Below are 25155 nucleotides of genomic sequence, written 5' to 3'. Positions count from 1 at the left end.
TCCGTGTTTTCTAGCGAGAGAGTGAGTGAGAGAGAGCGCGAGAGAGCGAGCGCGAGCGAGCGAGCACGCAGGAGATGGCAGGAGATGGCGGGCAGAGGTGGCCCGTCTGGGACGCCTCGGGAAGGGCGGCCGTCCTGGTTCTCGGCAGCGTAGCCTGCCGTATCCGCTGAGTCCTCCTATTTTTGTTCTTATTTGTACCTGTATCATTGTGATAACGCCACGGCCTGGCTCTTTTTGAGCTTTTATACGGACTGTTTTTAGTCTTCACCCTCCTCCGCGCTCCCCCTCTCCCCCTCCTCGCCTCCTCTGCCCCCCTAGACCGCAGGCCTGGGTCGGCTTCTCTCAGGCGCGGCCGGAGGAGGCCTCCCGAGGGACATTTTGTAAATGGAATTCTGTCGTGTGGGCGTGTGACTTGATGTTTGTACCGCGATTTTGGTAATACCAAGCTTTATTAAACATACCGAGTTCATTTTTAACTAAACCCGTGTGCCTTGTCTCTCTTGCTGTGTCCTTACTAGACCATTAGGTTGCCGCTCCCCTCATTTGTTCCTCCTTCCCCTCCCCCTGCCTCCTCCCCGCCCCACAAGGGGTAGAGCTGGAATATGCAGTCTGCCGCTCTTCTCTATTATTCAAATATCCCTGGTAGCTGTTGGCATGTTCATGCTTCAGGTTTAAAGTCAACTGCGTTCACCTCCAGCTTCATCTTTTGTTTTTTTTGGTTTTATTTTTTTTTTAGCTGCTTGTTTGTTTGTTATTTTCTTAAAGCTCTATTTCTATGTAATAGTGGTTTTAAAAATATAAACGCTTGTTTTCTAACACATATTTCTGTTTTAAAGGGCGTGTAGGCAGTGCAGGGTCAAGACCATTTGCTGCCCTGAGTTTTGTTGTGAGATTTGAAAGTGTGGGCTTCGTTGCCATGTTGAGCGGCGGGGCCCAGGCTTCGGAGAGAGCACTGGTCTCTGGGCCCACAGGCCTGGTCTGTTGGCAGCCCCGCCCGGCCCCGCCCCACCCCCTCATCTGCCTCACCTGTGGAGAGAGGGTGGGGTTCAGTGATCTCTGTGAACATCCTGGCTCCCACTTCCCCGGTTAGAAGTGTCCCCTGGGGCAAGTGGGGGAGCCAGAGGGTCGTTAAGTGTTTCCTCACCCTGGTTTAGGATTTGCTTCAGAGTGGACCCCCTTTGGCGATTCCCAGAGCCGAGACCCTGTGCCCCCTGAGTGAGGCCCCGGGCATGTAGAGGCCAACCTGGATGGGAACCGGCTCGGGCCCTGGGACCGATGCTACCCTGATTCTGGCTGTGCTCCCATTCCTGGTCTGCCTTCTCCCTGCCCACACCTCCCATCCTGACTTGCCCAGATCCATTTTGGGTGACCAGGAGATGACACAGCAGGGAGCCAGGTGCCCTTGGGACCCACATTCTCTTGGGCTGCTGCCACACCTGAGTGAATGGAGTCTGGCCAAAGAGCAGGAGGTCACTAACTTGCCAGTCAGCTTCATTTGCCCCTAGCTCTGGCCTCTGTGAGACCAGTCTGGCTGGTTCACCATTCTCCCTCCCTCCCTCCCTGACCCCTTCCTCTCCCCCCTTGGCTCCTCCCCTTTAAAGCCAGAGTTCCAGCTTCCATGTGTTTAAATTCTCCTGCCCCAGCTCGGACCCCACAGAGAAGCAGGAAGCCCCTCCAGTTGTCTTTGCACAGGGCCATTTGCCCAGAGTGGGCAGAGGGAGCCAGGGGGCCTTCAGACCAGGCCGGATGCAGCAGAGGAGAGAGCCCAGATAGGGGGAGGGGAGGGGCCCTGCTGCACACGTGTGCTGGTCAGGTCTTGACAGGGATATTTGGGTAATAGGGTCTTCCTGACATCTGGTACTAAAACACCTGACTGCTTGGCTTTCTAGTGTCTGCTCTCTCCCCCCAGCAGCTTGACCATACCTTCACCCTTGATCCCTACCCATGATGCTTTGAATGTCTGTTTTGGTCTCTTGCATTTGCTCTCACGCTGCACTCTGGACGCAAAGCGAAGGCTGGGAGTAGGGCAGACGGCGCAGCGGGTCACTGAGCTTGGGTCCGAGCCTGGCTCGTTGCTCCGTAGGTAGGCAAAACCCTTTTCTTTGTGTCCTCTCTGCACCTCCCCTCCTCGGGGTTTGCCCCCATCGGCTATGGCAGCAGCGGATTGCTTTGGCATTTATCGATCGGGTTTTGGAAAACCAAATCAAACCAAGTTACAACAGACAACCCCACGCACTGAGCCAAGAGTTTTTTGGTGTTTTTTTTGTTTTTGTTTTAATAAAAAAAAGTTTTTCTGTATTGTCTTGGGCTTTTTTGTTGGGACTTTTTCTCCCTCTGCCCTTGGCAAGCTCTGTTGCCTCAGGTGTGGACAGCTCCAGAAAGGTTTTCTTGGTCCTGAGACCCCCCGTCCTCTGCTCTCCCGCCCTGCCCCGCAGACCCCAGCCTGAGCAGACCCCAGCCTGAGCAGACCAGCCACTGTGGGAAGCAGCCAGTGGGGGCTTTTCAGGCTCGCAGCAGCCGGAGGCGGGAAGGGTCTCCTTAGACCAATCTTGCTTCATGGGAAGCAAACGCTGGTTTTGGCTTTTTCCTTCCAAGCACTTTTTCATGTCAGGGTGCTGGGATTGGGCTGCTGCTGGCTGACTGGTATCCGATGTAGACATTCCGGGTATCCAGAAACCCTACAGCCAGCTCTCCCCCACCGGACGTTGTTGGTGGGGAATCCTTCTGGATGGGAGAGAGTTCTGGAGTCTCCACACCTGAGCAGCCAGGGAAGGCATTCTCTAGAAGGGAAAACTGGCCACACGTCTGACTCTGTGCCCCCACCCCAGCCAGCAGCCCCTCCCGCCACCCTGCTCGAATTGGCCAACCCCAGGGAGGCCTGATGTGGGGGACCCAGGCGCTGCCGAAAGTCTGCCTACACTTAGCCTGCTTTGCCGCTGTGGCCCACTGGGGCGGAGACAACCATGTGATGTCCGCAATGTGAATGGATCGCAAGTGTGCACTGCCTGCTTGCCGCCTGCCTGCCCCGCTGGCCTTCATCCTGCTTCATCCATTGCTCTGGGAGCCGGGCCTCCTCCTCCTTCTCCTCCTTCTCCTCCTCATCCTCCTCTTCTTAACAAACCTGTCTCTGCCTCCTTCCTTTCCTAACTCCCTTCAGGGATTCCTTAAGCTTATTTCCACCTCCCTCACCGAGGGGTCACTCAAGAGACCCAGGCTCCCTTAGAAAAATGGGTAGACAACCCCTGCCCCCACTGGCGCACCCGGGGCCACCGCTTTGGGCTGCTAGTTGCACGCAAGCAAGCAGGTGGCTTTGGGTGTGGCGGGAGGATGTGGAGTTGACTGTCTGTGTCTGCCCCTCTCTATTCCCTGAGCCCAGGCGCTCCCTGCCCAGGATAGAGCATGGGGGGTTACTGGCCATGTCTCTATGTCCCTTCCTTCTTGTTCTGCAGAAAGTCGCCTCCAGCCTTGCCTGGCCCTGCCCTTGGTCAGCAGCCCCAGAGCCACCTTCATGGTCCCAGCACTCCAGGCAGACAGGCACCTTTGGGCAGGTATCCCTTGGGCGTCCCCTGGGCAGTTAGCCCCTGACGCTCTCGCCTGCCCGCCCTTGCGGTGTTAGGCTGTCTCCCTGGGAAGGTCAGAAGCAAGCTTGTTACTACCTCCCTGCAGTCTCTCCTCTTGGTGGGGAGCTTGGTTCCCGTGCAGGGAGCACGGCTTTCCCTGGCCTCCCTGCTGGCCTTCTGCCTGCCCCACCTTTGTTCTTATGGTCCTCTCTGGGCTCAGGGCTTTAGGTCCCCGGGTGGCTGGCCAGTTCCTGGAGAGAAGCATGAAGTCCCTATTCACCAACTGGAGAGACAGGCTGGAGCATCTTCAGATTCTTCCCCAGAGACTGGGTGACGTGACGGCCAGGCAGCCCTGGGTTTGAGCTCTGCTTGAGCACTTGGCCACACTGAGCCTGGGCTGACCTGCATGCCCTCTCCTTTCGCAGCCCCCCATGAGTCAGGAGGTGGAGCCAGCTTGTGGCTCCCTTGGCCCTGGGGGACGGCGGTTTCTTTTTGTAGAACAGACTGGGGTTGTTTCTGTTTGGTCCTTGTTGAGCCTGCAAAGTGTTTTCTTCTAAACACTTGCGATCCTGTTAGGAGTCTCCCTTTAGCTGGGTTGCTGGGCTGGGACAGCCACCCCATGCCACAGAGGAGCAGATGCTCACAGAGGGCCAGGATTTGCCCCAGCCTACCAGCTCGGGGGTGTTGCTGGGAGTCAGCTTTGGACCCCAGACCCTGCTCGAGAAGAGCTCAAACTCCACTTCCTCCTACCACCAGCCCCAGACCCCCAGGCACCTGAGTCCCTGGGGCCCTCCCCTGCCCCCCCTTCGCCCCTCCCTGGCCTCCTCTCCTTCTCTCCTGCCTCCTTTCTCAGCCTTCATGTCGTACGTCGGGGCGAGTGTGTGCGTGACATGGTGGAGAGAGCTGTCTCCAGTCCTTGTCCATGTGTCTGTCCCCCTCCCACAGCACAGTGCATGTTGGGTGTTCCCCTTACAGAAACCCTCTTGATTCCCAAAGCCGCTGCCCACCCCCGGGCTGTCCAGGATGCCCACGTCTTGGCCTTGCTTCGATGGATCACTGGGCCATTGGGGGGGATTTACGGGCTGGTATTGGATCCACCCCGGCCGATGAGGAGTTGAGGAGCTAGGCTGGAGCTGCGGCACCCCTCGCTGGTGCTCTGGCCGAATAGGGGCGGTGGGGGGCGGTACCTGCCTAGGCCAAGGCTCTGACTAGCCCCCTGTTTTCTGCACCAGATGAGAGCTCCGAGGAGGAGGACGAGGAGCGTGAGCTGGAGGAGGAGGAGGACGAGGCCGCCGGCGGCTATAGGCTGGGGGCCCGGGAGCGGGCCCTGTCGCCAGGCCTGGAGGAGAGTGGGCTGGGCCTGCTGGCCCGCTTTGCAGCCAGCGCCCTCCCCAGCCCCACAGTGGGGCCGTCCCTATCAGTGGTGCAGCTGGAGGCCAAGCAGAAGGCCCGGAAGAAGGAAGAGCGGCAGAACCTGATGGGTAAGTACCTACAGCGGAATGCAGGGACACCGCTGCCCCATCCTGCAGGCCGGAAACGGACTCAGAGACGGGTAGGAGCAGAGCTGGGGGCCAGTGGAGCCCTGCCTGGTGGGCCAGCCCCATTCGGAGCAGAATGGTACTGGCGATATGGGCCTGGCCTGCCCCAGGAGGGGGCTCCAGAGCTGTGCAGGGTGACCTTCACTGTTCACGCTGCTGACTCCCCCAGTCATAGCCTGACCCCCCCACTTCAGGTGCCCGGTGATAGGCAGCTCCGGGAAGCAGAGAGGCCTCAGATCTGCACCCTGGGGGGCTGTCGAAGCCCAAGGGGAGGCCGCTGCAGATAGGTGACACCCAGGCTGAAGTCAGAGAAGTGGGAACCGGCTCAGTGTGTACATAGAAGGAATAGAGGTACGGGCTCTTCAGATCTGGGCATTCGAGGTGGTTCACTTAGTGAGATGGGCATGCGGCCTGGGGTTGGGGCCTGGAGAAGGTCATCACTGGGGGTTGTCGTGTACTGTGTCACTCTGTTAGCCAGGCTTACTGTCCCACTTCCGTGATGGGCAAAGGGAGACAGCTGGCTCTAAGGCTCGGGCCGGAGCCTAGGCCTCGTCCTGGCCCCGCTTCCTTCCTCTCTGCATCTCCAGTCATATGCCTGCCTTCTTGAGACAAACAGGGGACCTTCTCCTAGGCCCACCCCATTCTCACCGGGCCAGGTGTCCCCTCCCGGACCCAGCCCCACTGCACCTGGGGTGCTGGGGTCTGAGATTGCCCCACATGTGTTGGGGCTGTGAGCAACCTTGGCCTCAGCGGGGCCAAGTCCTCGGCCTGGCCTTCCTGCCCTTTTCTGAACCTCCGGGGTCCACGTGAGGCCCTCTGGCAGGGGCTGGGACAGGGAGAGTGGGAACTGCGGTGCTACCCTGCTCTACGCCCGGGTCTCCCCCAGGCGGGTCTCTCCCCAGCTGCCCCTGGCTTCATGCCCTGCAGGCTACAGGACAGACGGAAGCTCCTCCTGTGGCCTGTACTGCCTTGTGGGCCCCCATCTCTGGCAACTCTACAGTCTCCAGGCCCCGACCCTGCCTCCTTCCTCTTCCTTCTCCCTCCCTCTCACCCCCACCATGTCTTGCCATTGTTCCCTGGGGACTTGGGCCTGGCTCCCCTGGGCAGTGGCACTGGCCTCCCTCCTGGCTCACCCCTCTCAGGTATTCTTTATATCTAAGCAGCTGGAGGGCTCTTCTCAAAGCTCAAACTTGATCAGACCACTTCTCTGCTGAGAACATCTGACTGGTTCCCTGTTGCCCCATGGTCACATTCCACCTGTCTGACCCCCCACCGTCAGGCTGTGGCTACCCAGACATCATCGTCCTGTCCACAACCCCCATCCTCATCCCTAAATGCACCAGCCGTCTCAGGCCTGGCAGGCTTCTGCACTTTATCCAGGTTGTCAACTGTATTGGCAGAGAGTCCCCCCTTTATAGTTTTAACTCTGAGGGGTCTGTAGTGATGTTCCTTTTGCATTGCCGATACAAGTAATTTCTTTCTGTTCTATTTCTTGATCAGTGTGGCTAGAAGTTACCAATTGCATTGACTTCCTGCTCTTTATTATTTCCTTCCTTCTGTTTGGATATAATTGCCAGCCATTTCCTATCTTTTAACATGCAGGCTTAGGTTGTCAACTTGGGACGTTCTTTCCTTGTGGAGACCTTGAAAGGTCTCTCTGAACATTGCTTTAGCTGCATCTCACGCATTTTCTGTTGTCCTATTTTCGTTATTACTCTTACTTCAACATATTTCTTAATTTATTTTGTGATTTCTACTTTTCATCCAATGATTATTTAGAAGTATTTTCTATTTTCTGAATATCGTTGGAGGATACCTGGTTATTTTATTATTACTGATTTCTAACTTCATACCATCTTGGTCAGGGAAAATACTCTGTATAATTTCAATCTTTTAAAACTGAAAAAATTTAAGGGTCTGTGGTATTTCGTAGTGTGCACTTACAGAATGCGTATTCTGATGTCATTATATATAGTGTTCTGTAAATCATTCAGTTCTATCAGGCAGGGCAGTGTGATTGAAAATGTTACGATCTTGTGAATCTTTGCTACTTTTTGTCTGGTTTTATCAGTTGCTTACAGCTGGGTATAAAAGGTCCAGCTATGATCGCAGGATTTTCTTTCTCCTTGTAATTTAATTCTGTGGATGTTTCCTTCATGTATTTGAAGCTCTGTTATTAGGTGCATATATGCATTTATGATTTCCTGTTAAATTGGTCCTTTTATCATTATAAAGTATTCTTTTCTCTTAATACATTTTGTTTCAAAGTCCCTTTTATCTGATAGTGAACAGTCACTCCACCTTTCTTATGCTTCCTATTTGCGTGGTATATCTTTAACTGGTAATTTACTGTCATTTTACCTTTGTCTTCATATTTAAAGTGAGTCTCTTATAGTTGGGTCCTTTTTTTTTTTTTTTTAAAGATTTTATTTATTTATTCAACAGAGATAGAGCAGCCAGTGAGAGAGGGAACACAAGCAGGGGGAGTGGGAGAGGAAGGCTCATAGCGGAGGAGCCTGATGTGGGGCTCGATCCCATAATGCCGGGATCACGGCCTGAGCCGAAGGCAGACGCTTAACTGCTGTGCCACCCAGGCGCCCCTGGGTCCTTCTTTTTAATCTGTTCTGTAATCTCTGTCATTTCATTGAAGTGTTTTAATTTATTAATGTTTAATGTAATGATTGACATGGTCAGGCTTAAATCTACCCTTTTTCAGAAATAACAGCTTTGCTGAAATATAATTCACGTAACATAAAATTCACCATTTGAAGTGTACAATTTGATGGCCTTTATTGTATTCACAGAGGTGTGTAACCATTATCACAATGTTATTTCAGAAATATCTTTATCCTCGCCCCCACAGAGAAACCCCATACCCATTTATATTCGCTCTTCATATTCTCCCATCCCCCCCCCAACCCTAGGCAACCATTTCTCTCTGTCTTCTGTGCATTTCCCTATCTTGGACTTTCACATAAATGAAATCATACAACATGTGGCCTTTTGTGTCTGGCTTAATTTGTTATAATTGTTTGAGGGTTCATCCATGTTATATCAATACTTCATTTTTTTTAATAGACTTTATTTTTTAGAGCAGTTTTAGCTTCATAGCAAAATCGAGAGGAAGATACAGAGATTCCTCTATGCCTCCTGCCTCCAATACATAAACAGCCTCCCTGATTATCGACATTTCCCACTAGAATGGTGCATTTTGTTACCACTGACAAGCCTACATTAACACATCACTGTCACCCACAATCCATAGTTTACATTAGGATTCACTGCTGGTGTTGTACTTTCTGTGGGTTTGGGCAAATGTGTAATGGTGTATAGCCGCCATTTTGGAATCATATAGAGTAGTTTCACTGCCAAAAAATCCTCTGTACCCCACCTGTTCATCTCTCTCCTCTGCTCGCATGCCTGGCAGTCATGGTATTCTGACTGTCTCCATAGCTTTGCCTCCTCTGGAACATCAGGTAGTTGGAATCCTACAGCATGGTGTCTTTCCAGATGGCTTCTTTCAGTTAATAGTATGCAGTACAGGTTCCTCCATGTCTTTTCATGACCTGGTAGCTTGTTTCTTTTTAGCTCTGAATAATATTCTATTGTCTGGATGGACCACAGTTTGTTTATTCATTCACCTACTCAAGGGCGTCTAGGACATCTTGGTGGCATCCGACTTTTGGCAGTTTTGATGAAAGCTGCTGTAAACATCTGTGTGCAGCTTTTTTTGCACGTGGACATAAGTTTTCAACTCCTTTGGGTAAATACCAAGGCATGTGATTGCTGGATCATGTGGTGGGAGTCCATTGAGGTTTGTTTGTAAGAAATTGCCACAGTGTCTCACAAAGTGGACGCACCGTTTTGTATTCCCAGCAGCAATGAATGACAAGTCCTGTTGGTCCCCATCCCTGCCAGCATTTAGGATTAGTGTTTAGGATTTTGGACATTCTACTAGGTGTGTGGTGGTATCTTCTTTTAATTTGCATTTCCCTAATACATGATTTGGAACATCTTTTCATATGTGCATATTTGCCATCTGTAATTTTGGTGACGTGTCTGTTAGGATTTTTGACCCACTTTTTAAATTGGGTTGTTTTCTTAATGTTGGATTTTAAGAATTCTTTATCTATTTTGGAAAACAGTCCTTTATCAGGTGTGTTCTTTTGCAAATATTTTCTCCCAGTCTGTGGCTTGTCTCTTCATTCTCTTTATGGCGTCTTTCACAAAGCAGAAATGTATCATTTTAGGGAAGTCCAGCTTTTGCGGATTGGGCTTTTGGTATCATATCTAAAGATTCTCCGCCAGACCCAAGGTCATCTAGATTTGTCCTACATTATCTTCTGGGGGTTTTTGAATTTTGTGTGTTACCTTTAGGCCTGTGATCCATTTTGAGTTAATTTTTGTGAAGGGTGTAAGATCTGTGTCTACATTCACTTCTTTTGCACGTGGATCTCTACTGGTTCCAGCACCAGTTGTTGAAAAGACATATCCTTTCTCCATAGTATCGCCTTTACTCCTCTGTTAAAGATTTTTTGACTACCTTAATGGGAATCTACTTTTGGGCTCTTTTCTGTTCCATTGATTTGTCTTTTCCTTTGCTGGTGTCTCACTGTCATGATTACTGTAGCCTTACAGTAAGCCTTGCAGTCAGATACTTTCCAGTCTTCTGACTTGTTCTTCTTCCATCTTGAGTTGGCCATTCTGGGTCTCTTGACCCTCCATATAAACTTTGGCATTAGTGTATTGATATCCACTTCCGGGATTTTGAGTGGAATCGTATTGAAAACATAGCTCAAATTGGGAAGAAACTGACACCTTGACAATATCAAGTCTTCCTATCCATGAACATGGAAAGTCCTCTTTGATTTCTTTCATCAGAGTTTCGTAGTTTTCATCCCATAGATCTTGTGCATTTTTTGTTAGATTTAACGTAAGTGTTTCATTTTGGGGGAGTACTAATGCAAACAGTACTGTGTTTTAAATTTCAGATTCCACTTGTTCATTGCTAGTATGTAGGAAAGTGACGACTTTCATGTATGAAGGTTGTAAAAGCAGCCTTGCTACGATTGCTTATCAGTTCAGGAGATTTTTTGGTTGATTCTTTCAGGTTTTCTACATAAGACACTTATGTCATCTATAAACAAAGGCAGTTTTATTTCTTCCGTCCCTATCAATATACTTTCTTTTGCTTGTCTTATTGCACTAGCTAGGACTTGCAGTGTGATATTGAAAAGGAGTAGTGACTGGACATCCTTGCCTTGTTCCTGATCTAGTTTTTCACCACTAAGTATGATGTAGGGTTTTTACAGGTGTTCTTCTTCAAGTTGAGAAAGTTCTCTTTTATTCCTAGTTTACTGAGTTTTTATTATGAATTCTTGTTGGATTTTGTCAAATGCTTTCTCTCTATTAATATCACGAGATTTTTCTTCTTTGGCCTGTTGATGTGATGGATTACATTAATTAATTTTTGATTTTTGAATGTTGAACAAGCCCTGTATACCTGGGATAAATCTTAGTTGTGGTGTATAATTTTTTTTCATACATTATTGGATTTGATTTGCTGATATTTTGTTGAGTATTTTTTGCATTTGTGTTTATGAGAGGTATTGGTCTAGTTTTCTTGTAGTGTCTTTGTCTGGTTTTGGTATTAGAGTAATTCTGGCCTCATAGAATGAGTTAGGAAGTATTCCCTCTGCTTCTATCCCCTGGAAGAGATTGTAGAGAATGGTATAATTTCTTCCTTAAAAGTTTGATCAAATTCAACTGTGAACCCATCTGGGCTTGGCATTTTCTGTATTAGAAGGTTATTAATTATTGATTCAGTTTCTTTTATAGCTAAGGGTCTATTCTGATTGTCTCTTCTTGGGTGACTTCAGACCTTATGGCTGAATAATACTCCATTTTATGAATATACCACATTTTGTTTATCTACTTTTTGTTTCCATATTTGGGCTATCATGAATAATGCAGCTGTGAACATTCATGTACACGTTTTTGCATAGACATGTTTGCAGTTCTGGCTACAAATCGAAGGGTGAAATTGCTGGTTTATTTGGTAACCTTATGTTTAACCTTCTGAGGAACTGCCAAACTCTTCTCCCAAGTGGCTGCACCATTGTATATTTCCACCAGCAGCCTGTGAGGTTCCAGTTTCTTCCGCAATTCCTCCCCAGCACCCGTTACTACGTGTCTTTTTGATGATGCCTTATTTCTTGGCGAGGAAGCCGTTCCAGTGGGTACACAGCGGGATGTCATTGTGGTTTTATCTGCATTTGTCCTGATGTTGAGCGTCCTTTCATAGGCTTAGTAGCCATTCGTCTGTGGAGAAATGCCTATTTCAATCCTTATTTCTTCATCAGGTTGTTTGTCGTTTTGTTGTTGAGTAAGAGTTCTTTGTATATTTAGCTATAACTCTCTCACTAGAAACATGGTTTGCGAGTATTTTTTCTCCCATTCTGTAAGTTGTCTAAAGTTCCACATTTTGAAGAAGTCCAAAGATATCACTTATACTTCTGGTGTTCATGTAAAAAAAAAAGTATTGCCTAACCCAAGGTCACAAAGATTTAGTCCTGTTTTCTCCTAAAAGTTTTATGGTTTGTGACTTATATTTAGGTCTGTGATTCATTTTAAAGAGTTAATCTTTGCTTATGGAGGGGCGCCTGGGTGGTGCAGTCATTAAGCATCTGCCTTCAGCTCAGGGCGTGATCCCAGGGTTCTGTGATCGAGCCCCACATCGGGCTCCCTGCTCTGCTGGGAGCCTGCTTCTTCCTCTCCCTTTCCCCCTGCTTGTGTTCCCTCTCTCGCTGGCTGTCTCTCTCTCTGTCAAATAGATAACAAAATCTTTAAAAAAATTTTTTTTGCTTATGGAGTGATGTGTAGGGGTCTTTTGCATATGGAGAGCCAGTTGTCCCAGTATCCTGTGTTGAGAAGTCAATTCCTTCCCCACTGAATGCTCTTGGTGCCCTTGTGGAAAATCAACTGGACATAAATATGAAGAATTATTTCCAGACCCTCTGTTCCAGTCCATCGATCTATATCTGTTCTTAGACCAGTAGCACACCGTCTTGATGACCGTAGGGATCATTGTAGGAGGCTTTGAAACTGGAAAGTATGAGTCCTCCATATTTGTTGTTCTTTTGATTTCAAGACTGTCTTGGTGCCTCAGAGACCCTTGCATTCCATGTGGATTTTAGGATTAGCTTGTGAATTCCTGCAAAAAAGCCCACTGGGATTCTGATTAGGAATTGTGTTAAATCGATAGATGGTATTGGGGAGTACTGGCATCTTAACAACGTAAATTTTTCGGTCCATGAACACGGACTGTCTTTCCATTCATTTGTGTCTTTAATTTTTTTCAACAGTGTTTTATAGTTTTTACTGTACAAGTCTTGGCACTTCTTTTAAGTTTATTTGTAAGTACTTTTTGAGGCTATTGTAAATTGAATTCTTTTCATTTTTGGAGTGTTCATTGCTAGTGTATAGAAATGCAATTGATTTTTTTTTTAAAGATTTTATTTATTTATTGGACAGAGATAGAGACAGCCAGCGAGAGAGGGAACACAAGCAGGGGGAGCGGGAGAGGAAGAAGCAGGCTCACAGCGGAGGAGCCTGATGTGGGGCTCAATCCCATAACGCCGGGATCACACCCTGAGCCGAAGGCAGACTCTTAACTGCTGTGCCACCCAGGCGCCCCTGATTTTTGTATCTTGATCTTGTATCCTGCAACCTTGCAGGACTCATTTGTTCCAGTAGGTTTTAAGTAGATTCTTTAATATATTTTCTGTGATATGAGATCATGTCACCTGCAAATAGAGATAGTTTTATTTTTTCCTTTCAGATGTGTATACCTTTCCTTTTTCTAGCCAAATTCCTTGGCTAGAAGCTTCCATATATTGTTGAGTAGAAGTGGGAAGAACAGGTATGTCTTCTGATCATAGGGGGAGAACATTCAGCCACCAGTAAGTGTCATGTTAGCAGTGAATTTTTATGGACGTGTTTGTCAGGTTGAGGAAATTTCTTTCTATTCCTGGTTTGAGTGATTTTGTCATGAAAGAGTGTTAGGTTTTGTCCTTTAGTTTTTCTGTGTCTGTCGAGGTGTTCGTGTGGTTTTGTCCTTTATTAATATAGTACATTGCACTGATTTCCTTACGCATCGAACGAACCTTATGTTCCTGGAATAAATTTCACTTGGTTACGGTGTATAATTTTTTTTTTAATGTGTTTCCTGATTATGTTCATCTATAGCTTCCTAACGGATTGACCATTTTATCATTTAAATATGTCCTTCTTTGTGTCTGGTAGCAATTTTTGTCGTAAGGCCAGTTTTGTCTGGTATCCAGTGTACCCACTTCAGCTCTTTCTCGGTTGCCATTTGCATGGTATATCTTTTTCATCCTTTGACTTTTGGTCTCTTCGTGTCGTGCCCTTCTGTTTTGTATCTTTTGTGCTTTTCCTTGTCTGTTCCTCCTTTACTGCCTTATTTCCTGGGGAGGAGGCAGGAGCACAGGACGCTGGGCGGGAGTCAAGGACACAGACTTGACTCCCTGCTGTGTCACCATGTGGCAGTGAGGCCTCAGCACATGCTCCCTGCTATCTGGGCTTCATGCCTGTCCTCACCCCAAGACCTTCCAGAGAACCCCCCCCCCCGCCGCCCGGGCACTGTTCCTGCTGCTTCACTGGCCTCATCAAACATTTATCCTACAATAGGACCTTACTCACGCAGCTCCAGCTTCCCCTCTCCCAAGGAAGTGTCCACCGTCCGTCACTGCCCCGTCCACCCGGCGCTCCTGCGCCCTGCACGCTGGCCCTGCAGTGTTGGACTGGACCTAGGTTTTCTGATGGTTTTCTGCGGGGGGCTGTGGGGGGGAGCTGCTGTCAGGTGGGGCCTCATTCCATCACACCCAGCAGCAGAACTCCAGCCTGCGTTTTAAGGCCTAGACCCTAATCAGCCATGAAAGCCCCCTGTGCAGTGGGAAGTCTGTTAACAAAAGATTAATTAATGGGATCGTTAAGCTTTGCCAGTGGCTCCCTCCCACGGAGCATGCCCCCTCTCAGCCCGGCTGCACTGTGGTGGCTGCCTCTGTGGGGCGATGGGGCTGGGCCTCTCAGAGGAGCCCTGGAGGGCAGGCCGCTGGCTACCCAGGGGTCAGTAGGCCTGGGGTAGTAAAATTGGGCATCTGCGTCCGGTGGGGGGGGGTGAGCAGGACAGGATGGGCAGACATGGGCGGGATGTTAACAGCGGGTTATGTGCCTGTGGTGACGGTGATGGAGGTGTGGACAGAGGGTTCCCCAGGGTGCTGAGCGGGTCTTCTCAGATGGGAGACTGCGGGTTTCCAGGTGGGGGCCAGGAGAGATGGTGCTTCTGGCAGAGGGGCCATGAGAAGCAAAGGCCTGCAGGTTCGAAGGGATGGAGCACAGCTGGGTATTGGAGAGAGGTTTGTGTGTGAAGGAGCCCAGCAGCTCGAGGGTTTGGATTGTGCCTGGGCCCTTGTCTGTGGGATGGGACGAGCCTCAGGGGTGGCAGAAGGGGGCCAGGCCCCGGGGGCTGTGTGAGTTGTGGTGAGGCCTACCCTCTGAAAGGGGGTGGGTGCCAGGGACCTCCCAGCCCTGAGAAGCGGCACCAGAAAGTGGAGGAGAGGCCCCGCCAGGCTTGGGGATTTCATGTGGGCTTTCCACCTGCCTCCCCTGAACCTGCTGCCCCCGCGGGCCTCAGGCCTCTCCAGCCTGCCCTGGCTTCTGGGATTCCCACGGGGCACACAGGAGGCAGAGGGGAAGCTCACGTGGGGCCAGGCAGGAATCTTCACATAACCAGATAATGTCCTGGGGGGGAGGGGGAGGGGGTGGGAGCAGAGTCTGGGCAGCCACGGGGTGGGGTGGGGGCGTGGCTTTGGGACAGCAGTGGGGCCCGCAGGACCTGCCACTCACAAGCGTGTGGCCGGGTGAGTCCTCCTCCTCCTCCTCTGGGCCTCAGGTGCCTCTCCTGGAAATGAGAAGCTTCCGTTGGAGGAGGGGAGGGACTGTGGCCTTCTGCTGGTGGCCGGGGTGTCTGGGTGGGTGGGAAGTGGGGGTCCCGGGAGCCCCTGTCCACAGCCCCTGCCCTCGTCCCGCACGCAGGCACGGAGTTTGAGTACACCGACTCGGAGAGCGAGGTCAAGGTGCGGAAGCGGTCCCCTGCCGGGCTGCTGCGGCCCAAGAAGGGACTGGGGGAGCCAGGCCCCTCCCTGGCCTCGCCTGCACCCAGCGCCCGGGGCCCCGGCCCCACCAGCCCCGACAAGGCCAAGCTGGCGGCAGAGAAGGGGCGCAAGGCCCGCAAGCTGCGGGGCGCCAAGGAGCCCGGCTTCGAGGCGGGGCCCGAGGCCAGCGACGACGACCTGTGGACGCGGAGGCGCAGCGAGCGCATATTCCTGCATGACGCTTCGGCCGCCGCCACCCCGGCCCCCAGCAGCACGGCGCCCGCGGCCACCAAGCCCAGCCGCTGCGGCAAGGGGGGCCCGCTGAGCCCTCGCAAGGACACCGGCCGCGCCAAGGACAGGAAGGACCCCAGGAAGGTAGGGGCTCGTGCGGGGGTGGGGGTGGCGGGAAGGGACCCCAACTCCCGGGCCCTGCTCCCCCCAGCTGCAGGGGCCCCCCTGTGGGCGGCAGGCACGGAGACCTGGCCTCAGAGGCGCTGAGCACCCCTCCCTTACTGCGGTGCCCTCACCTCCCGTCTCTCACGTGGAAGTGAGGTGCGGGGACCCCAAAGGAAAACAGCCAGCCTGACATGCAGTTATCAAAATACTGAACTCCCCGCATGTGATAGGGAGGCCTTCTGTGTGCTCCTCGAGAAAGGTCTCCCACACAGGTGCCCGTCGCCGGGTCAAGTAAGTGCTGTCACGTCGAGTGATGAGCCTGAACCCTAGGTCAGGGTCTCTGTGGTTATGGCCACGTGCTACGTGGTAGTGATTCTGTTGGTGACAAAGTCTGACACTGTCGGTTCTGCTGTGGTGCGTGGCCTCAACCCACACCTGGAGGAGAACCTCAGTTCTCCAGAAGTGAGTGGAAGTCATAACGCCCTGAGTTCTCTGCCTGGGCTCCCAGCTGGAGAATGCTTGCTTTCTGAGCACTCCAGGACATGCAGACCTGCTCCCCTCCTTGCTCGGGCTGCTAGGAAGCTCACGGCCAGTCATCCCCGCTTTGAGTGGTTGCGTTCAGACCTAACAGCCAGTGCTCGGCAGTGGGCTCCTCGCCCCTGACCCTGACGGAGGATGATCTCTCGGATAACAATGACGTCCTAGAGGACGTCGTGACGGGGTTGAGACTCAGCACTGATTTCCCGTAATGGCTAGTGAGGAAGGGGCCGCATTTGTGGGTCTTCCGCGGTGATCCGTGGTCACCTGTTTGTCCACGGATGAAGCCCTCTCAGCTTTTCCAGGCCTCAGAGGGAAGGTATTAGAATAGTACGGAATGCTCCTGATGATCTCACCAGGTGGTCCGTGATAGGGCCCAGGCAGGCTCTCACCCCTTTACCACCCGTACGTCCTTTATTGGTAAAGGGAAACCTGTTTTGTCCACCCATGACCCTTCTAGCAAGGACTCCCTGGAGTTGGCGGAGGGCCGGGTCCCACAGGACCTTCTCCAGTCCACCCGCACTTCACACGCCAGTCCCGGGGCTCAGGTTGTCCCTGTGCTTCTGACTGACGCACCGGCCGTGTAGTGGGGGGTTCCCAGGACCCGCTGCTCAGGGTCGATAATTCCCCGGAGGGACGCACAGAACTGGGAGGCACTTTCCTTACTCTGACCCTTTATCGGGAAGCACACAGTTCCGCAACAGCCAGATGGAAGAGGCACCCAGGGAGGGACGGGGCAGGGGAGGATGTGGTGCTTCCCTGCCTTCTCCAGGTGCTCCCGACCCGGAAGCTGCCCGAGTCCCTCAGGTAGGGCTTTAGGGGGGCTTCATCACACTGGCACGATTGATGATTAACTCAGACCCTGGACCCTCTGCGCTCTCCGGAGGATGTGGGCTGGAGCGCAGAGTTCCCGGCTTCTCCTCCTGGCTTGGTGTTTCTGGTGAGCGGCCCCCATCTCGGGGCTAGCTAGGGACTTCCCGCAGTCACCTCATTAGGACAAAAGACGCTCTTGTGATCCAGGAAATCCCGAGGGCCTTAGGAGCTCTGGGTCAGGAACCAGGGGCTGAGACCAAGTATGTATTTCTTACCGTGTCCCCGTATCATGAGACCCTGTGAGGTGGGTTACTCATATTAACTGTGCCTTGTAGGTGGGCTTGTCACACACACACCCCCCCCCACTGCTGCCGCCAAGGTCATGGCAGCTAACAGTCATCCAAGCTGACCTTTGAACACCCCCTGGGCCACACTGGCCCCTGGGCCCTTTGCCAAGATGCAGCACCTTGTGTCGGGGAGGGGAGCAGGGGCTCACCCAACCCCAGCCTTGTGGCGACACAGTGAAAGACTAGAACAGAACAGGCTAATTATCCACAAAAGGAGAAATATCAGATAGCATGAAATCACTCCAGGAACAACCAGCGTTCGAAGTTTTGTGAGATACACTTTCGTATCCTTTTTAGACTTGTACATTCCAATTACCATCAGCCTTATTTTACTTTTTCTTAAAAAAGATTATTTCTTTATTTTGGGGGGGAGGGGCAGAAAAAGAGAGAGAGAATCCCAACCAGACTCCCTGCTGAGCACAGAGCCTGAGCCGGGCTTGAACTCAGGACCCTGAGATGACAACCTGAGCCAAAACCACGAGTCAGAGCCTCAACCAACCGAGTCACCCAGGCACCCCTGGAGGTCTTTTCTTATTAAAAAAAAATAAGGTTCCCAGAAAGGGGCTTTCTGGTCAGCAGGAAAGACACAGTTATCAGTGTTGTGTGATTAGAACAGTGATTTGGGGGATGCAGAAAAGGAAGAAAACACAAGTCCCCTCAGAACTTGGCTTGCTGTTCCCCCACCCCGTGTGCACAGCTGCAGGGATGGACGCCGCAGGGTGAGCTCTCTATTCACGACAGATGTTTGGGGGGAAAAGGCAACAGAACCATGTTACAGATGTTCCTTCCGCCCCTGGGATGCCTTCCGATCTCAGAAATGTGAACAGGATGAAGGCACACATCTGAAATGAGAAAGCAGAATTCTGTCTATTCCCCCCGCAAATGGGGATCCACGCCGAATACCTCCTATCCCTGTACTGTCGTCTACTTTGTCCCTTAAGATGCCGTGTGCTGGGGATGTCACTCGTCTGGTGGGAAGCCGTGACTTTCGCTGTGGTCTTTTTTAACATGCGCCTGGGATTCTCTTTCTGTTTCTTCATTTCCCACATCCTCTGGTCCCTGGACTTGGTGGATTTGTTTCAGGAATGTGTCTTTTCAAAAGCATAAAGTGACCCCCCCACCCCCGCCTGACACTGCCGCCTGCCCATCGCCCCTGGGTCGTGCAGACGGTAGCCTGAGCTTGCTTCTTGCACCAAGTACCCCCACTTGGTTCTTCCCGCCGCCACCCGCCTAAAAGCTTGTAACTGGATCTGTGATGGCCCAGGTTTCCCTAAGGTCCCAGGACGGCAGGCTGTTGGCACTGCTCTGCGGAGCGGGTGGGAGCTCTGGGACCAGTTTCCAGGCCGTTGGGCTGTGTGTGTGTGTGTGTGTGTGTGGCCCCTCCCACCCCACTGAGCCGGGGTGGGCGTGGCTCTCCCCTTGCTGCTGGGGCCGAGGCAGTTGAAGGCTTCTGCCTGCTCCTTCTGGAACGTGCCGTGGAACTAACCAGTACTGTTCTATTCTTGTGGCATCACTTGGAAGAGCAAAGTGGGGGCCGCCTGTGCATCCTTCGCTGGGCGGTGGTTCAGTGACCTGCGCCCGCTCCCAAATGCACACACAGCAGCCGCTGAAGTGAGGCAGTCTCTGTGTATATCAGACATACTCGCGGGGGGGGGGGGGGGGGGGGGCGGAGTTGCAAAGCAGGAGTTTTGATAAATTCCCATCTGTGTTTAAAAAAAAAATACCGTGTGTGTGCAGATGTGTTTGTATAACCTGTGTGTTTACGTGGTTGTAGTGCTGGTGGAAAGTTCTGGAAGGATGCGCCAGGCAGCCACTAGTGATTCTGGTTAGCGCTGTGTACTTGATAGGGTACGCTGGACAGGAAGTTGCACCTATATGCACTTTGGTACTTTTTTTTTCCTTTTTATAGCAAGCAGCATATAGTGGTAATAAAACAGTTAAGATGAAGAACAGACATACTTGCGGAAAGGGAGGGGAGGTGTCTCATTCCTCTCCCCGGAGGGCGAGTGGTGGGGGAGGATGGCCTCTGATGGCACCTCTGTTGCTTCCTCACCCAGAAGAAGAAGGGGAAGGAGGCCGGCTCAGGGGCTGCGCTGCCCCCACCCCGTGTTCCCGCCCTGCCCCCCGAGGCCCGGGCTCCCCACACCAGCCCCCCGGCCACTGCCAAGAGGAGCAAGGCCAAGGCCAAAGGGAAGGAGGTGAAGAAGGAGGTAAGGCTCGCCGTGCCCGAGAGCGAGGTCCCCGTGGGACCCCCCAGACAGGGGCGAGCTGCCCACACGCTGTCTAGCCGCCGGCCAGGCTGCCCATGCTCCGACCTGCTTGTGTCTGCAGGTGCGGGCTCCCCACGTGCAGGCGTGGCCGTCCAGCTCGCGGGCCCGTGGTGCCCTCCCTCTGGCCTGCGGGGTGGGGCCACCTGCACCCCCGCTGCCCGTGTGGCAGGTGCCCCTGCAGCCTGTGAGCCCGGGTTCCCAGGGAGGGTCCTAAGCCGCAGGACTGGGCATGGCGCATCCTGAGCCGTTGGCCTGCTGTGCTCTGTCCCCAGAATCGGGGGAAGGGGGGAGCCGTGAGCAAGCTGATGGAGAGCATGGCTGCCGAGGAGGACTTCGAGCCCAACCAGGACTCGAGCTTCTCTGAGGATGAGCACCTGCCTCGCGGCGGGGCTGTGGAGCGGCCGCTGACTCCGGGTAAGTACCCGCAATGCCGTGTTGGCTCCGGCTGGTGGTGTGGGGGTACAGGAGGGTCCCCTGTGGGGGGAGGTGGGCGGGGGCTGAGCTAGCATGAGGAGTGGGCGCCTGCAGGGGCCTGGGGTTGGGTGGGGCCTGGTGTGTGCGGTAAACCGAGAGAGGCCCGTTTGGCTCTGATTTGGTAAGCTGGTGGGGGCAGGAGCACAGCCGTGGGGGGGAGGAGGCAGAGGCAGGTGGCACAGGCTTGCGGGCCATGGGTAGAGTCTGGTCTTTGCCCTGATGAAACTAAGATGCTGTCAGAGGTTGTAAGTGGAAGGTCAGTGCGGTCGGATTAGCTTGGAAAGTGCTGACTGGATTGTCAAGGGTGGATGGGAGAGGCCTGGAGGCGGACAGGGAGTCCAGGGAGGAGGCCCTTGTGGGGATCCCGGCGAGAGATGATGGGCTGCAGTGCCATGGGGCAGCACAGAGGGAGATGCAGTGGGTTTGGGCTAATCGGGAGGGAGAGGGGGGCTGTGGGGTGTGTGGGCTGTGTGAGCAGATGAGAGGGGCTGCGGACGGGTGGTGGTAGGGTGGGCACGGAGAGAGCAGGGGGAGATCCTGCGCTGTGCCTTGCTGACTGGAGTCTGGGGTGCCTGGAGGACGTCCCAGGGAAGCGATGTAAGCCTGGCACTTGGACCCAGGGGTCTGGAGCTTGGACGAGAGGCTGAGACCGTGAATTGGGTGGGGCAAGTGCGGGGCAAGAGGATGAGCAGGGCTGAGGCACGTCATCGCCTGGTTGGGAGTGTATCAGTCAGCTGTTGCCGTGTAACAAACAGCTCCTTGGTGGTAGAGGGCAGTAGGTATCGTGTGGGCTTGTTCCCACAACGGCATGATGGCTCGAGGGACTGCTCTGCTCCTTGACCATGCTGCTAAAGGCCCACAGGGCAAGTGGGAGCTGACGAGGCCTCTTAAGGCCTAGGTTCAGAATCGGCACTTGATCAGTACCCCCCTCATGCCACTGGCCAGAGGAAGTCAGGTGGCTACACTTAGTGTCGAGGGGTGGGAAGTCCAGTGCACCCACGGTGGGGCTGTGGTAGGGGGGTGGGTGCAGGCAGCGATGGACAGGTGGGCTGGCCGTTCTGTCCACCCCAGCGAGCTGTCTGGGTTTCTCTAGCCTGGTCACAGCAGGGTGGGGCGGGGTTCAAGGTCCCCTGGGGCAGGAAGAGTGGGCCCGGGCATCCGAAGCAGTATGGCCGAGGCTGAAGGAGGAAACTGAGGAGCGTCTGGATTTGGGGTGCCAGGAGCAGGTGGCTTTTAAGCCAAGGGTAGAGGCAGCTTTGGGATGAGGACAAGTGAGGAGGCGGGCCGGGACCAGTGAGGGCAGCCTCGCCGGGAAGTTTGGCTAGGGGGGTTTGGCTTCCACCGGAACAAATGGCACTCTGGGTGGAAAGTCGTGGTGGTTTGGCCGAAGGGGTAGCAGCGGGGGGCTGATGACCTGGAGCCTCCTGCCCGGACCCGAAGGGTTGCAGTCTTTGGGGTAGAGGAGGGTCAGGACGGGAGGGGCTGCTCATGGCCCCACTGCGTGTCCCTGCACAAGGCCTGTCTGGACACATGGGGGGCACACACATGGCCTGCAGAGGGAGAAGGGAGGCTCCGCGCAGGGAGGGCAGGTCTCCTGGCTGCCCCATGGCTCCAGCCCTGCCTACCCGCCGACCCCCCTGCAGCTCCGCGCTCCTGCATCATCGACAAGGACGAGCTGAAGGACGGCCTGCGTGTGCTCATCCCCATGGACGACAAGCTGCTGTATGCCGGGCACGTGCAGACCGTGCACTCACCGGACATGTGAGAGGGGGACCTAGGGGACTGGGCGGGGGGGTAGCGCCAGCCTCAGAGTCCGAAGACCCTCAGCCAGTCCCGTGTCCGGGGGTGCCGGGCCTCTGTGGGCAGGTGGCTTTGCTTCTCTGAGCCGCGGCTTCTGTGTAGAACCAGGCAAATGGCCCCGGGGGGCTGGCGCTCTCTGTGCGAGGGCCGAGGGGGATGTGCTGGCCTCTCTTGGACCCACAGACCCTCGCTTTACAGCAGAGGAAACTGAGACCTGGAAGGGGAGAGACTTGCCCCGGGTCTGTATAGGGCGTCAGCAGATCCCCCGGCTCCGACGTCACAGCTGGGTGGTCTGGGAGACAGAGCTGGCGCTCGGGCGGGTGGCCAGGAGTTGAGGGGCAGGGGTCCCTCTGGGAAGGTCCGCGGTGCCTGTCCCCTCACCCCACACATGCCGTGGCCTTGCAGATACCGTGTGGTGGTGGAGGGCGAGCGCGGGAACCGGCCCCACATCTACTGCCTGGAACAGCTGCTGCAGGAGGCGGTGAGCCCGGGCGGCAGGCCCCTGGGTGGGTGGGGGCCGGGGCCGGTCCTGGTCACCCTGCTGCTCAACCCTTGGCTTCCCCAGATCAACGACGTGATGCCGGCCTCCACTCGCTTCCTGCCGCAAGGGACCAGAATCGCGGCCTACTGGAGCCAGCAGTACCGCTGCCTGTACCCGGGCACCGTGGTCCGAGGTGAGGTCCCCCCGGCTTCCTCTTCCCTCATTCGGTCGCCCCCCCCAACCCTGATGGGTGCAGACATGAACGGCAGTGCCGGCTCGCATAGCTGAAGGATTACGGCGCCTCTGGGCCGGCGCGGTTCACGCAGTCCTCAGGCCCCTGTGCTGAGTGTGCTCCCGTCGGTGCTGGCTTCACACCCAGTCCTCAGGGATCCCGCCATCTTCACAAACGCTGTCGTGGGGGGAGTTCCCTCGGTTCCCACGTGAGTCGTGCGATGGAGTGGTGGAACCAGCTTGGGTTGTGCGGATTTCGCTCAGCGCTGTGGGTCTCGTCCCCGACGCTGATGAGCGAGGTCGGCTGTCCGATTCCACGTGTGGACTGAGAGAGGGGACGGTGGCTCCCCGGGATGGTTGGGGTGCTGTTAGCAGAGTAAGAGATCGGGAGCTAGGCAGTCGAAAATAGCAGGAGCCCCAGAAGATGTAGGGACAGTTGTCAGACACCCAGACAGCGCCCCCTTAGCTGTTGCGGCCCCGACGCTTCCGGGAGGCGGGGATGTGGGTGTTCATTATGTCACAAAAAACAACCCCCCCCACCGACCAACTGCCCAGTACAGCGCTCCCCGCAGCCATCTGGCGTCCGCGTAGACGCAGAGGGTGGGATTGGGGGGGGGTGCCGGGCAGGAGGTCCTCTGACTGTGGTAATGGTTCATCGTGATTCAGGTCCCCTACGGCTTTCTGGCCCCCGGATCACGATGGTGTCACTCTAGGGACTCCCCCTGGTCATCCCTCTGAGAACCCCATCTCTCCGGCTTCCGGGCCGCGTCCGTGCCTTTCTCTTCCTTGTTCCCATTCCCTCGTTGCTTTCTGAGAAGGGTGCGGGAGGCAAAGCCCTCCAGCACACGCGTGCCTCAGCGCTCTCTCCTAGCCCGCGCTTCTGAGATCCTTGAGCTGGGATAAAGTCTGGGTTGGAAATGATTTTCCATTACTGCTTCAAAGTCAGCAGTCTGCTGTTATCTGGCTTCTGATGTTGTTGGAGAAGTTCGATGCCGTGATTATAGCCACGTCTTTGTAGGAGACTTGCTTCTGCTCTCCGGAGACGTTAGAATGTTCTCATTCCTAGATCTGGAATTTCATGTGGGTTTGTGTGTGTGTGTCTGTCTCCGTGTGTGTGTGTGTGTGTGTGTGCGCGTGTGTGTGTGCGTGCACGCCTGGGGATTTGGGGGCGGAGGGCTCCGTGAAGCAAATGTCCTCTGTTCCTGGCCGCCCGCACTGCCCCCTGAGAGCCACTCCCTGGGGCTTGCACTCCTGAGGTGGACTGTCTGCAGTGCCTGTATCTTTTTTCCTGTCGGTTATCTGTTTCTTCACCATTCTGTTCCGCCTCCCCGGAGCTTTCCTCCACTAACCCTGCCCTTCTGGCCCTTCCATTCTCTTAAATTTTTGAAATTCTTGCTGTCACGTAAGAATGCCTAAGTTTTTTCTCTCAGTCTTTTTTTTTTTTTTTTGAATGTTTATGTCTTCTTGCTTTTATATTATTTTGTTTCATATCCTGTTGCTTGTATTGTGTTACCTTTTTCAAACTTCTCGGTGAATCTGCTGTTTCCGTGTCAGGTTCCCCCAGCTCCCTTGTCTCCTGAGGCCCCCTTCTCCCTCTCGGGGTCCTGTTCTCTTCTTTAGCGTCCCCTGACTTCTCTGGTCCGTGTCTGCCTCTCCTGGGAGGCTGTCCTTTTGGCCCTGGCATTCCATAGGAAGCAGATCGGAAACCGTGTGCATGGCAGGCGTGTTTTGTGGGGACCCCCGGTCCCAGGACCCGCGGTGCACCTGCTGCCAGCCGGCATACCACCCACGGCCCTGTCCTTGGGGTCTGGCTGGGTGTCTGCGTGTGGGAGCCGGGTGGGGGTCACCGCCCAGCCGCCCCAGGTGTAAACCCTCAGCCTGTCCAGTGTTGGGGTCCCCTGACCCCTGCCTTTAGAGGTACAGGGCACCTCCTGGGCCTGAGCCTTGCGGGACTCCCTTGTGAAAACTGGCCTCCCTCCAGGCCCCTGAGAGCAGCTGGTTGTCTGTGAAATGCCGCGTTCCCACCTGTGCCAGCCCCTCGCCTGCTCCCACTGTCCCTTGGGGTGCCCGCCCTTGCCTCGCCCCCTGTTGCTTCGGGGAGGCTCTTGGGGGAGGGTATTGGGAGCGAGGCAGGACGCCGGAATGGGAATGCTGGTGCTCCTGCTGGGACCACACGCTCTGAAGCTCATATTCTGCACCACTGTATACCTGTCCTTGCACATCTCAAGCCCAGGGCTGCTTACCGGCTGGTTTCTGCTCCCCTTGTGCCCCTCAGAGAGTGGGGTCCACTGGCCTCCCTGACCCTGCCCCTCTGCCCACAGGCTTGCTCGGCCTCGAGGATGACGGGGACCTGATCACCGTGGAGTTCGATGACGGGGACACGGGGAGGATCCCCCTCTCCCACATCCGCCTCCTGCCTCCCGACTATAAGATCCAGTGTGAGCCAGCCCTGCTGCCCTGGGCGGGGGGACCCCACATCCACACCTGGCTCCCCTCTGAGCCCAACTCTGGGCTCTGGTCACCGTTTTACACC

The 25155-nt window shown here is 54.2% G+C and overlaps 1 protein-coding gene across 1 annotated transcript in view; it reads left to right on the top strand.

Moving 5' to 3' along the window:
* TNRC18 (trinucleotide repeat containing 18) overlaps positions 1–25155 on the top strand; it is a 58575-nt gene that overhangs the window by 26729 nt on the left and 6691 nt on the right. Inside the window, exons 14-21 of the mRNA XM_034669756.1 lie at positions 4793–5041; positions 15215–15648; positions 19424–19576; positions 19909–20050; positions 21754–21871; positions 22316–22391; positions 22476–22584; positions 24944–25060. Coding sequence (XP_034525647.1) covers positions 4793–5041; positions 15215–15648; positions 19424–19576; positions 19909–20050; positions 21754–21871; positions 22316–22391; positions 22476–22584; positions 24944–25060 — 1398 coding nt within the window. The remainder of the gene's footprint in view (positions 1–4792; positions 5042–15214; positions 15649–19423; positions 19577–19908; positions 20051–21753; positions 21872–22315; positions 22392–22475; positions 22585–24943; positions 25061–25155) is intronic.

The sequence above is a fragment of the Ailuropoda melanoleuca genome, chromosome 10, assembly GCF_002007445.2.
Source record: "Ailuropoda melanoleuca isolate Jingjing chromosome 10, ASM200744v2, whole genome shotgun sequence".
In the NCBI taxonomy this organism is placed as follows: Eukaryota; Metazoa; Chordata; class Mammalia; order Carnivora; family Ursidae; genus Ailuropoda; species Ailuropoda melanoleuca.
The sequence above is the reverse complement of the archived record's forward strand: the minus strand, read 5'-3'. Positions and strand labels throughout refer to the sequence as shown.